Source organism: Pongo abelii, chromosome 7, assembly GCF_028885655.2.
Source record: "Pongo abelii isolate AG06213 chromosome 7, NHGRI_mPonAbe1-v2.0_pri, whole genome shotgun sequence".
NCBI classification, from domain to species: Eukaryota; Metazoa; Chordata; class Mammalia; order Primates; family Hominidae; genus Pongo; species Pongo abelii.
Genome location: NC_071992.2, coordinates 110406141 through 110419062, shown reverse-complemented (window position 1 = coordinate 110419062; position 12922 = coordinate 110406141). Strand labels below are relative to the sequence as shown.

General features: G+C 40.5%; 1 protein-coding gene across 3 annotated transcripts in view; it reads left to right on the top strand.

Annotated features, from left to right (window-relative positions):
- Nucleotides 1–12922, top strand: part of VIRMA (vir like m6A methyltransferase associated) — a 64817-nt gene that overhangs the window by 17633 nt on the left and 34262 nt on the right. For 2 of the 3 annotated variants that reach the window (XM_024251247.3, XM_054518676.2), the window contains 4 exons: nucleotides 880–1048; nucleotides 4835–4957; nucleotides 6565–6837; nucleotides 8543–9683. In XM_024251247.3, coding sequence (XP_024107015.3) covers nucleotides 880–1048; nucleotides 4835–4957; nucleotides 6565–6837; nucleotides 8543–9683 — 1706 coding nt within the window. The remainder of the gene's footprint in view (nucleotides 1–879; nucleotides 1049–4834; nucleotides 4958–6564; nucleotides 6838–8542; nucleotides 9684–12922) is intronic. The other variant, XM_009243959.4, reaches the window with a different exon arrangement.

Here is a 12922-nt window from a genome sequence, read left to right as displayed (position 1 = left end):
AGGGTTAATGGCATTGGCAAAAGTCTTTAATCTTTTTAGGAGAAAGTTTCTTTGCAAAAACCATTTATTTAATGCCTCTGGGTTCCCTTACTTTTTTTTTTTTTTGAGACTAAGTCTCGCTCTGTCGCCCAGGCTAGAGTGTGCAGTGGCACAGTCTTGGCTCACTGCAACCTCCGCCTCCTGGGTTCAAACAATTCTCTGCCTCAGTCTCCTGGTTATCTGGGATTACAGGTGCCACCACCACCCCGGCTAATTTTTGTAATTTTAGTAGAGACGGGGTTTCACCATCTTGGCCAGGCTGGTCTTCAACTCCTGACCTTGTGATCCACCCACCTCAGCCTCCCAAAGTGCTGAGATTACAGGCGTGAGCCACTGCACCCGGCAAGTTCCCTTACTTTTTAACGTACAATGTGGGTACATAAAATATACCTGCATGTATGAATTTGGCTTGTGAGAAGAATGCTATGCAGTTTTATGGACTTTATCATTCTTGAGACTGAGCATCATTTGTGCTTTTGGTCCCTTCTACCACCCCTGTACCTATTGGGGTTGAATTTATTAATTAGCAATAACTCCTACTTAATTTTATTCTCATTTCTTTTCTCTTGGATAGGAGTCTGGTTATACTTTTTGAACAAGGTTGACATAAAGCATAGGACTGGGAGATGTAATCTTAGGACAGGTGCAGGTGTAGTTATGGTAACTCTGGAGAACCACACTAAAAGCTGTGCTTGGGTAAATTTCACTTTGTGTTGACTTTGCATTTTCAGCATACTTTTAAAGACTTTAGTTGAACCACAATCTAATTTGGTATCAGCTAACTTCTAGCGTTTTAAAACATGACTTTGAAAGATTTTTTTTTCCCTCCCTAAAAATCAGGTGAATACTGATGGTCTAGTGCTAAGAGGCTGGTATAACTGTCTGACACTGGCAATATATGGATCAGTGGATAGAGTGATAAGTCATGACAGAGATTCTCCACCACCACCACCTCCACCTCCACCACCTCCCCAGCCACAACCAAGTTTGAAAAGGAATCCAAAACATGGTGAGAATTTTAAATTTGCTTTTGCAAGTGAAACTTATATCCTTGGTGTAAAAAAAAATAATTCGAAGAGCGCTCTTTTACCTTTTGTTTTTATTTTGTTTTATTTCTTGAGAGGGAGAGAGGAAGAAGAGAGGGGGAGAGAGGGAGGGAGGAGGTGAGAGGGAGAAGCAGAGGGGCAAAGGGGGAGAGAGGGAGGAAGAGGGGGAGATAGGAGGAAGAGAAGGAAAGAAGAGGCAAGAGGGAGAAGGGGAGGGAGAGAAAGGAGGGAAAGTGAGGGATTGGGGTGGGAGAGAGTGAGCAAGCACACCTCGTTCACCTTTTGAACCTTGCTTAAGACTTGACAAGATAGCTATCTGTTAGTCTCCCATTGTCTGTAAGAGTTTCTTTTTATGTTGAAGTGGTGACGTTTTATTTTCTTCCTCTATTTTCCTAGAGAGCTTTAAAAACTGATCTGAGGGAATTTTTTCCCATTTAAAATATCTTAATGATAATGCAACCTAGTGACTATTCATGGTTTACTATTAAAATTATTTGTAAATGAATTGAAAAATAGGCAGGGAGTTTGTTACGTATTCCCGGAATACTTACATAAATGACTTTTTTTTCAAGAGTGCCTTTAAAATTTGATTAGGTACATACATCTTAACTAATGTAGATTTCTTCCACTTTTGAGAACCTTTTGCTCATTAACTGGAAACAAGAAAAATAAGAACTTCAGTGGCTTTCTTTCAGAAGATAGGCAGCTGGACTCATGTTTCTCAGAATCTCTTCTCCTCACTCCAGTGTTAATCACTGTAAGAAGTTGACCACAAGGCCGAGTGCAGTGGCTCATGGCTGTAATCCTAGCACTTTGGGAGGCCGAAGTGGGAGGATTGCTTGGGGTCAGGAATTCAAGACCAGCCTGGCCAACGTGGCGAGACCCTATGTCTGTTTAAAAAAAAAGAAGTTGACACAATGAGATTCATAGCCAGCTGCAGTGGTATGCATCTGTGTTCCCAGCTACTCAAGAGGCTGAGGCAAAAGGATCGATTGAGCCCAGGAGTTTGAGTACATTCTGGGCAACATAGTGAGACTCCCATCTGTAAAAATAAATAAGTAGGCTGGGCATGGTGGCTTATGCCTGTAATTCTTACACTTTGGGAGGCTGAGATGGGAGGATTGCTTGAACACAGGAGTGTGAGACCAGCCTGGGCAACATAGGGAGAACCTGCCCCTCCCCCCCCCCCAAAAAAAGAAAGAAAGAATTAGCTGGGCATGATGGCATGTGCCTGTGGTCCAGCTACTCTGGAGGCCAAGGTGGGAGGATCTGTTGAGCCTGGGAAGTTGAGGCTGCAATGAGTCATGATCATGCCCCTGCTCTCCAGCCTAGGCAACAGAGCAAAACCCTGTCTCAAAAACAAAAACAAAAACCCACACACAAAATAAATAAATAAAAGGAGTTTCAAGAATACATTTTGAAATTGTAATTAAAGTCACTAAGGAATAATATTTTGCTTTATAATTAGCATTTTTGTGACTATAAATGACCTTTGTTTCTCTGAATCCTGATATAATAATGTGGTGTGAGCTCTTTTTTTTCTGATGGTGGTCATACTCTGTACTTTTCTTATATCTTACCTGCTAAGCATAGTTACTCTTTCAGTTTTCTTTTTCTTTCAGTCCTTCATTTTTCTGTGTGTGTGTTTTTTTTTTAACCAAACCATGAGCTCCTTGTGGATAGAAAGTATGTTTTACATATATTTGTGTTTTCAGTCTTATCATAGTATCTGACATATGTAGTGGTTACTCTAAAAATTTAGTCAATTTACTGATTTGTTTTAAAATTGACACTTAAGCACATATATACATGTGTTTTTAACTTTTTATTTAAAAATTTTTTAAATTTAATTTTTTTGTTTTTAGAGACAGGATTTTGTTATGTCACCCAGGCTGGGTGCAGTGGCCTGATCATAGCTCACTGTAACCTCGTAATCCTGGACTCAAGCAGTCCTTCCACCTCAGTCTGTGGAGTAGCTAGGTCTATAGATGTGTGCCACCCTCCACCCCAACTCATTTTTTTGTAGAGATGGGGTCTCACTATGTTGCCCAAACTGGTCTCAAATTCCTAGCCTCAAGTGATCCTCTCGTCTCAGCCCTTCAAAGTGCTGGGTTGACAGGTGTGAGCCACCACACCTGGGCCCTTAACTTTTTACTTTGAGATAATTATAGATTGACAGGAGGTTGCAAAGAAATGTACAGGGAAGTCCTGTGCACTCTTTAGCCTCCCCCAGTGATAACATCTTTTATAAATATAGTACAATATCAAAACCAGAAAATTGGTGTTGGTGCAATCTATGGAGCTTATTCAGATTTCACTAGTTAGACATGCACTTGTTTGTGTATGTGTAACTCTGTGCATTTTTATTTCATGTGTACAGCCTTGCATAGCCAACACCATGATCAAAATACTTATCTGGGCTGGGTGCCATGGCTCACGCCTGTAATCCCAACACTTTGGGAGGCCAAGGTGGGCAGATCACTTGAGGTCAGGAGTTTGAGACCAGCCTGGCCAACATGGTGAAACCTCATCTCTACTAAAAATACAAAAATTTGCTGGGCGTGGTGGTGCATGCCTGTAGTCCCAGCTACTTAGGAGGCTAAGGCAGGAGAATCACTTGAACCCTGGTGGTGGAGGCTGCAGTGAGCTGAGATTGTGCCATTGCAATCCAGCCTGGGTGGCAGAGCAAGGCTCCGACTCAAACAAAACAAAACAAAACAAAAAAACAAACAAAACCCCAAAATACTTAACTACACCATTGCCCCAAGATTCCCTATTACCCCTTTATAGCCATATTCATCCCACCCATCTCTAGCCTTTGGCAGCCACTAATCTGTTCACCATTTCTATAGTTATTTTATTTTACACGTTACATCAATGGAATCACGCAGTATCTTTGTGAGATTGACTTTTTTCATTCAGCATAATTTCCTTGAAGTTCAACGTATTATATATAAATAGTTTGTTGTTGTTTTATTGCTGAGTGGTATTACAAAATATAGATGTACCAAAATTTAACTGCTCACCTGTTGAAGGACATTCAGGTAGTCTCTGTTTTTTGGCTATCACAAATAAAGCTGAACATTCCCGTATTTTTTTTTTTGCATGAAAATAAAATCTTCATTCTCTGGGATTATGCCCAAGCCTAAGAATGTATACATTATATTTTGGTATGTGAGAAGTCAGAAATTCTAATGTTACCAATATAGATTAATTAGCAAAATTTCTGTTAAGATGCCAGGAAGGAAAAGTTGATCATCAGTTAATTCTGAAGATGAAAGTCTGAAATGATGACAAGTATTTTTTCAGTATGTGGGAAGTCAGAAATTCTAATGTTATTAATATAGATTAATTAGCAAAATTTCTGAGACACCAGGAAGGAAAAGTTTATTAGTTAATTCTGAAGATGAAAATCTCCCTAATGATGAAAGGTATTTTTTCCATTCATTTCTTTATACTTTAACATGATTATCTTTGTTCTACTTGGGGATTGATTTGTTCTAGGACTGCCTGTGTATACACAAATCTGTGCGTACTCAAGTCCTGACGTTGGCCCTGAGGAACCTGCATATACAGAAAGTCAGCCCTTTATATATATGCAGATTTTGCATCCCTCAAATACCATATTTTAGATCTCTCTTTGCTTTAAAAAAAATCACATGTAAGTGGACCCACACAGTTGAAAGCCATGTTGTTCGGGGGTCATCTGTAATTTGAAAGTTCTTTTTCTGTCTCCCATAAAACACTAGCTGATGGGGAGAAAGAAGATCAGTTTAATGGAAGCCCTCCAAGACCACAGCCAAGGGGACCAAGAACTCCTCCAGGACCCCCTCCACCTGATGATGATGAAGATGATCCTGTGCCTCTGCCAGGTATAAATAAAACCAGTGCTAAGGTTTTCCCCCCTAGTTAATAGTACGTTCTTGTTTTTGTTTTGAGATGGTCTCACTCTGTCGCCCAGGGTGGAGTACAGTGGCTTACTGCAGTCTTGACCTCCTGGGCTTAAGTGATCCTCTCACCTCAGCCTCCTAAGTAGCTGGGACTACAGGTGTGCATCACCATGCCTTGCTAATTTTTAAAATATCTGTAGAGATGGGGTCTCACTATTTTGCCCAGGCTGGAACTCCTGAGCTAAAGTGATCCATCTGCCTTAGCTTCACAAAGTGTTAGGATTATAGGCATAAGCCACTGTGCCTGGCTAATAGTGCTTTTTGATTAAGAAAAAAAATTAGGTGCTAGTAATCAAATCTTGATGCAGTCTCCCCCCGTGCTGTGCAGTATTTCCTTGTGTTTTTCTTTTTCTTTTTTCTTTCTTTTGAGACAGGTTTTTGCTCTGTAACCCAGGCTAGAGTGCAGTGGTGCCATCTCAGCTCACTGCAGCCTTGAATTCCCGGGTTCAAGAAATCCTCCCACCTCATCCTCCCCAGTGGCTAGGACCACAGGTGTATACCACCACGCCTGGCTAATTTTTTAATTTTTTTAGAGAAGAAGTTTCCTATGTTGTTCAGGCTGGTCTTGAACTCAAGTGATCCTCCCACCTTGGCCCCCCACAGTTTTGGGATTTACAGGTGTGACCCACAGTGCCTGGCCACTAATTGTATTTTTCTTTCTGTCGGCCAGTTAACTTGTTAAAAAAAATTTGTTAACTCATTTGAAGCTGTGCCAAAATAAAGTGTTAGTTTGCTGTAGTGATATGTACAAAAGAGTACCAGTTAAAAATCAGTAGTATTGGGCTGGGTGTGGTGGCTCATGCCTGTAATCCCAGCACTTTGGAAGGCCGAGGCAGGAGGACCTCTTGAGTCCAGGAGTGTGAGACCAGCCTGGGCAACATAGGGAGACCCTGTCTCTATTAAAAATAAAAATAAAAATAAAATAAAATAAAAATAGGCTGGGCGTGGTGGCTCATGCCTGTAATCCCAGCACTTTGGGAGGCCAAGGTGGGCGGATTATCTGAGGTCAGGAGTTCGAGACCAGCCTGGCCAACATGGTGAAACCCCATCTCTACTAAAAATACAAAAATTAGCCGGGTGTGGTGGTACACGCCTGTAATCCCAGCTACTGGGGAGACTGAGGCAGGAGAATTGCTTGAGCCTGGGAGGCGGAGGTTGCAGTGAGCCGAGATCGTGCCACTGCACTCCAGCCTGGCCGACAGAGTGAGACTCTGTCTCAAAAAAAGAAAAAAAATAAAAATAAAAAATAAAATAAAAATAAGTAGTATGTACTGGAAAAGATAAAAATCTGTATAGTTACTTAAAAGCTAAAAAGAAAAGGAATGGCTTAACAGTATACTTTATTATTGCTCACTGTAGAAGTTGTACGGTGTATACTCAATATTTTTTAAACAGCGAGTAATTCTTTTTTTTAAGGGTATTTATAAGCTATATCATCCAAAATATTAAGTAGTTGCCATATCCAGTCTTGCTGCCTTGTGTCATTTAAGCCATTAAAATAGTCTGTGCCTTAAATCTCAATTTTTCAGTGTCTGGTGACAAGGAAGAGGATGCTCCTCATAGAGAAGATTACTTTGAGCCCATTTCTCCTGATCGGAATTCTGTTCCCCAGGAAGGGCAATATTCTGATGAAGGAGAAGTAGAAGAGGAACCACAAGAAGAAGGAGAAGAAGATGAAGATGATGTGGATGTAGAGGAAGAAGAGGATGAGGACGAGGATGATCGACGTACAGTAGACAGTATTCCTGAGGAGGAAGAGGAAGATGAAGAGGAAGAAGGTGAAGAGGATGAAGAAGGTGAAGGTGGGCTATGTTAGCTAGGACTTTGGGGTTTAAGTACTAGAAACTAACTCGATGCAGCTTTGAAAAATGCAAAAGAATTTCTAGCACAGATAAATGGGTTCCAAGAAACCCAGGGTCATAATGTAACTAGGCCTCAAGGCGTGACTAGAAATGAGATTTCCATCTCTCCTCTGCTTTGTGTGTTTACTTTAATCTCCCCTGTTTAACCAACCAGCCTAAACTGCCTGACTGTATCTCAGTTTTCTGTTTGACTTGCTACAATATGAGTTTCCCCTTGACAGCATCAGCTTTTGCCAGGAAAACAGGGTCATGTAGCAAATACATATTGGTTAGGGATTTGGTGGCTGTTTTCAGAGTAAGGAGTGGTAAAGCTAGGTGGAATTCCTAAAGATGTCTGCCACCTAGATATTTTAGCAAATGCTACATTATTTTTAAAAATTCAAGGGAAAAATCTCAATTACACAAGTACATGTGGCAGTATGATACAGTCCTTTAATTAGGCTTTATTTTTCCTTTGAAAGCAAAAAGTGAGAGATATTCAAGCTAATTGGCTCTTAATTTGCCCAAGAAATGGCATTTAATGTTAAAGCATTTATGCAGAATAACAGATAATCTGCCTTGGCTTTTTTCTACAGATAGTGAAAATGAGTGTCATTTGAGAATCACAGGGGCTCTTTTACAAAATAACAAATAGCTAGATTATCATGTGATACTTTTTTTTAGCTTTCCCCATTCCCAGATTATCAAATAATTATTTCTAGATTTATTGTATTTGGCAAAAGTAGTTAAATTTTAGGCAGGCAGTTTTCTTTTTTTCTTCCTTTTTTTTTTTTTTTTGAGACAAAGTCTCATTCCATGATCCAGACTGGAGCGCAGTGGTACGATCTTGGTTCACTGCAACCTTCACCTCTAGGGTTCAAGTGATTTGTCCCTCAGCCTTCCGAGTAGCTGGGCTTACAGGTGCCCACCCCTACGCTTGGGTAATTTTTGTATTTTTAGTAGAGACCGGAGTTTCACCATGTTGGCCAGGCTGATCTCAGACTCCTGACCTCAAGTGATCTGCCCAGCTTGGCCTCCCAAAGTGCTGGGATTACAGGCATGAGCCACTGTGCGCAGCCACATTTTAAATGAACAAATTTTCTATCAAAATATAATGGAGACCTACAAAACTGTGTGATAGGTAAATGCAGAGAAATAAAAATTCAGGAATGTGAAATTAATGTTATAAAAAGAATCTACAATGATTTTGCTGAAAATATTTGGTTTAACCTGATGATATTCTTACTCAACTTTAAAACAACCAGTTTTTTTTTTGTCTTAAAAATAATCTCTCAAGAGGACAAGCATAATTTCTTTCCTCCTGAGATAGATATTTTTGTTACTTTGAGGCATTTCTAATTTTATTTCTGTGAGGAAAAGATATCTGTTACAGAGTTAGTTGTAAAACTGAACAGATACAGAGGAATTTGCTTAAAATGTTTGTCCAGTTTTCAGTTCTCACCCCTTTCAGGAAAAAAAGAAGTTTGTCCATAATTCTATTAGAAATTATAAAATGTAAAATTGTGGATAAGATGTTGGGGCAGAAGTTGGTTTTGTTGAGGAAATCATTTTTAATGTTTTATTAAAACTATTTCTTGTTCAATCAGAATTTATGCATTAGACAAAGATGATGTAATGCTTAAATATTATTCATACTAATTTTCAGGGGATGATGGTTACGAACAAATTTCCAGTGATGAAGATGGAATTGCTGACTTGGAACGTGAAACATTTAAGTATCCAAACTTTGATGTTGAATACACTGCTGAAGACTTAGCTTCAGTTCCTCCTATGACATATGATCCATATGACAGGGAGCTTGTACCACTCTTATACTTCAGTTGTCCATACAAGACTACTTTTGAAATTGAAATTAGTAGAATGAAGGATCAAGGTCCAGATAAAGAAAATTCAGGGGCAATTGAAGCCTCAGTGAAGTTAACAGAACTCTTAGATTTGTATAGAGAAGATAGAGGTGCAAAATGGGTAACAGCTTTAGAAGAAATTCCAAGTTTAATAATAAAAGGGTTAAGCTATTTGCAATTGAAAAACACAAAACAAGACTCCCTTGGCCAGTTGGTAGACTGGACCATGCAAGCTTTAAATTTACAAGTAGCGCTTCGCCAACCTATTGCCTTAAATGTTCGACAGCTCAAAGCTGGGACCAAATTAGTGTCCTCACTAGCAGAATGTGGGGCTCAAGGAGTTACAGGACTGCTACAAGCAGGAGTGATCAATGGATTATTTGAGCTTCTGTTTGCTGATCATGTATCATCTTCTCTTAAGTTAAATGCTTTTAAAGCTTTGGACAGTGTCATTAGTATGACAGAAGGAATGGAAGCTTTTTTAAGAGGTAGTCAGAATGAAAAAAGTGGTTATCAAAAGCTTCTGGAACTCATACTTTTAGATCAGACTGTGAGGGTTGTTACTGCTGGTTCAGCTATTCTCCAGAAATGCCATTTCTATGAAGTCTTGTCAGAGATTAAAAGACTTGGTGACCATTTAGCAGAGAAGACTTCATCTGTTCCTAACCACAGTGAACCTGATCACGACACAGATGCTGGACTTGAGAGAACAAACCCAGAATATGAAAATGAGATGGAAGCTTCTATGGATATGGATCTTTTGGAATCCTCAAATATAAGTGAAGGGGAAATAGAAAGGCTTATTAACCTCCTAGAAGAAGTTTTTCATTTAATGGAAACTGCCCCTCATACAATGATCCAACAACCTGTTAAGTCTTTCCCAACGATGGCACGAATTACTGGACCTCCAGAGAGGGATGATCCATACCCTGTTCTCTTTAGGTAAGACATGTTTGCCTTTTGGGAAATAAATTTCACAAATCATTGGAGACAATTTTATGTGGTTGATTTTACTTTTTATCTGATTGTAGATAACTTATTTATGTGTAAGGATACTTGATATTTCAAAACAGTTATTCAGTAGTGGAACTGAGCAGTATGTTACTGTAGGTGAGCTTATATTGTGTTAGTTCTTAAAGCAAAAATGGGAACTTCAGTGAAAGATTTTAGTAATTAACAATGATGCTTGTATAAGCATGTCTATGAGCAAGAATAAATGAGAAACTGCTGACTTGCTTCTGGGAAGGTGGTACAAAGGAATGGTGTAGGAAGGAGAGCTCTTCTGTGTGAACCAGTCTGTACTTACTGCTCTTAATACATTGTAAGTTAAAATTATATTTCACTAACTTAATTTTACAGTCCTGGTTAAAGATGTCTTTAAGTTTCCATTACTACTTGTTTCTGCCATCTACCTCTCTCATTATCTGTTGATACAGTTTTGCCATTGTTAGGACCAGCATCCATAGTAGATTTTTTATTTTGTTTTGAGACTTACTTTCTTACCATTTGCCTGTAAATAATTTCCTAACATAAAAATGGAAAAATGGCATTTGAATTATTTTATTACTTATTTTTGTGATTAATATTTTCATTGATTTGGAGCATAGTGCATTCCCAGGAGATGGGGTATGTGTCCATTCTAAAACCTCCACTTATCCAAGTTCCTGTTTTTAGCTGAAACTATTACACCTTGTCGTAGTTTGAGTTTCCTAAAAGGATAACTTGAGTCAAAGTCTTGGGTGCAGGTTCTTTGTTTGAAAGATTATCCTAGGAAGCAGAAATGCATGAAGAGAGTAAGATAAGGAGAAAAACCAGTAAAGGAAGTGTTGTTATAGTTATTGCTGTGGACAGCTGGGGCTCATCCTACTGGGGACCCTCCGAAGAACTGGTTAAAGTGTATCTCCTGCTTATCCTCCTAAAACATTCAGGCTGGGTGGGGCATTCGTCTACCAACTCTCCTCTTTGGTTCAAGGATGCCCACAAGAAACTTTAACTCTTTTATGCTTCTGAGCTGTTCCTGTTTGTGGTCTGAGTACCCTTTAATCCCTTTGGGGGAAACCCTGAGAAAGGAAGGTAGAGAGGCCCAAAGTGAACACTTGAGGCCAGATACTGGCAACCCTCACAGATTGTGTACTGGGAAATCAATGGGTCAGTGATGGGAGGTTGGGGAGCAGTAATATATAAGAGATGGGCAGAGAATGCATTTAGGCAGGATACTTAGAAGGAATAGAAAGACAAAATGAGAAGCAGGAGAGAATAGAAACCAAGGAAGCAAATAGTTTTAGGAACCAGTGAATGGTTTGTTGTGATACTGTGCAGAAGTTCAGAAGATAAGGATAGGAAATCATGTATTTTGTAACACAGATTGCAACTGGGGCTGTGGCAAAAGTAGTTTAATGTAGCAGTGGGAGAGGAAGTGTGGATGAAAAGCCACTGGCCAGTAAGGATTTGAAACAGTGTAGGCCACTGTTTTAAGAAATGTGAGCGGATCACCTAAGGTCAGGAGTTCAAGACCAGCCTGGCCAACACGGCAAAACCCCATCTCTACTAAAAATAAAAAACTAGAGCCTGGTGTGGTGGCTCACGCCTGTAATCCCAGCACTTTGGGAGGCTGAGGCAGGCAGATCATCTGAGGTCAGGAGTTTGAGACCAGCCTGGCCAACATGACGAAACCCCGTCTCTACTAAAAATACAAAAATTAGCCAGGTGTGGTGGTGGGCGCCTGTAATCCCAGCTACTTGGGAGGCTGAGGCAGGAGAATCATTTGAACCTGGAGGTTAGAGCATGCAGTGAGCCAAGATCTGGCCACTGCACTCCAGCCTGGGCTACAGAGTGAGACTCTGTCTCAAAAAAAAACAACAACAAACAAACAAAAAAAACAGGCTGGGCACGGTGGCTCACGCCTGTAATCCCAGCACTTTGGGAGGCCGAGGCAGGTGGTTCACCTGAGGTCGAGAGTTCAAGACCAGCCTGACCAGCATGGAGAAACCCCATCGCTACTAAAAATACAAAGTTAGCGGGGCATGGTGGCACATGGGTGTAATCCCAGCTACTTGGGAGGGTGAGGCAGGAGAATTGCTTGAAACCGGGAGGCGGAGGTTGCAGTGAGCTGAGATCTCACCATTGCACTCCAGCCTGAGCAACAAGAGCAAAACTCCGTCTCAAAAAATAAAAAATAAATAAGTAACAACAAAAAAACACACACACACACAAAAACCTAGCCGGGCTTGGTGGAATGCACCTGTAAACCCAGCTACTTGGGAGGCTGAGGCAGGAGAATCCTTTGAACCCGGGAGGTTGGAGGTTCTGATGAGCCGAGATCGGGCCACTGCACTCCAGCCTGGGCAGCAGAGTGAGATGCTATCTCAAAAAAAGAAAAACTAGCCAGGTGTGGTGGCGCACGCCTGTAATCCCAGCTAACTCGGGAGGCTGAGGCAGGAGAATCGTTTGAACCCAGGAGGCAGTGGTTGCAGTGAGCTGAGATCGTGCCACTGCACTCCTGCCTGGGCGACAAGAGCGAAACTCAGTCTCAAAAAAAAGAAATTTGGTCAGCCTGGGCAACGTAGGGAAACCTTATCTCTACAGAAAATAAACAATTTTAAAAAAAATTAGCTGGGAATGGTAGCATGTGCCGGTGGTCCCAGCTGCTCAGGAGGCTGAGGTGGGAGGATTGCTTGAACCTGAGAGGTTAACGGTGCAGTGAGCTGTGATTGTGCCACTGCACTCCAGTCTGGGCAGCAGAGTGAGGCTGTGTCTCAAAACAAGAAATTTGGCTAAAAGAAAAAGTAAGAAACAAGGCAGCAGATAGAAGGAGATGTTGGGGTCAAAAAGGAAGGTTTTTATTTTTTAGGAGTGGGACAGGCTTGAGCATATTTGTAGGCTGGGAATAACGACTCATTTATAAAGTCATTGGAGAGGGAGATGTTTATGATGTAGGAGTAAACAATAACAATTGCTGGAGCAAGGCTTGGTGGGAGATGAGGACAACAGTACAAGTGTAGGAGTTTGGTTTTGGGCGGGAGAAAGGGAATCTTGTAAGTATGCAAATATAATACATTTGTAGTCTTGGAGATTGTAAAGAAATTTAGGTACTTCTTACTAACAACTTTATTTTTAGTAGAATAGGTGATGCTTTCAGTCACTGAGAAGAAGCTAGTAATTAAATACTTACTAAGTGTTTT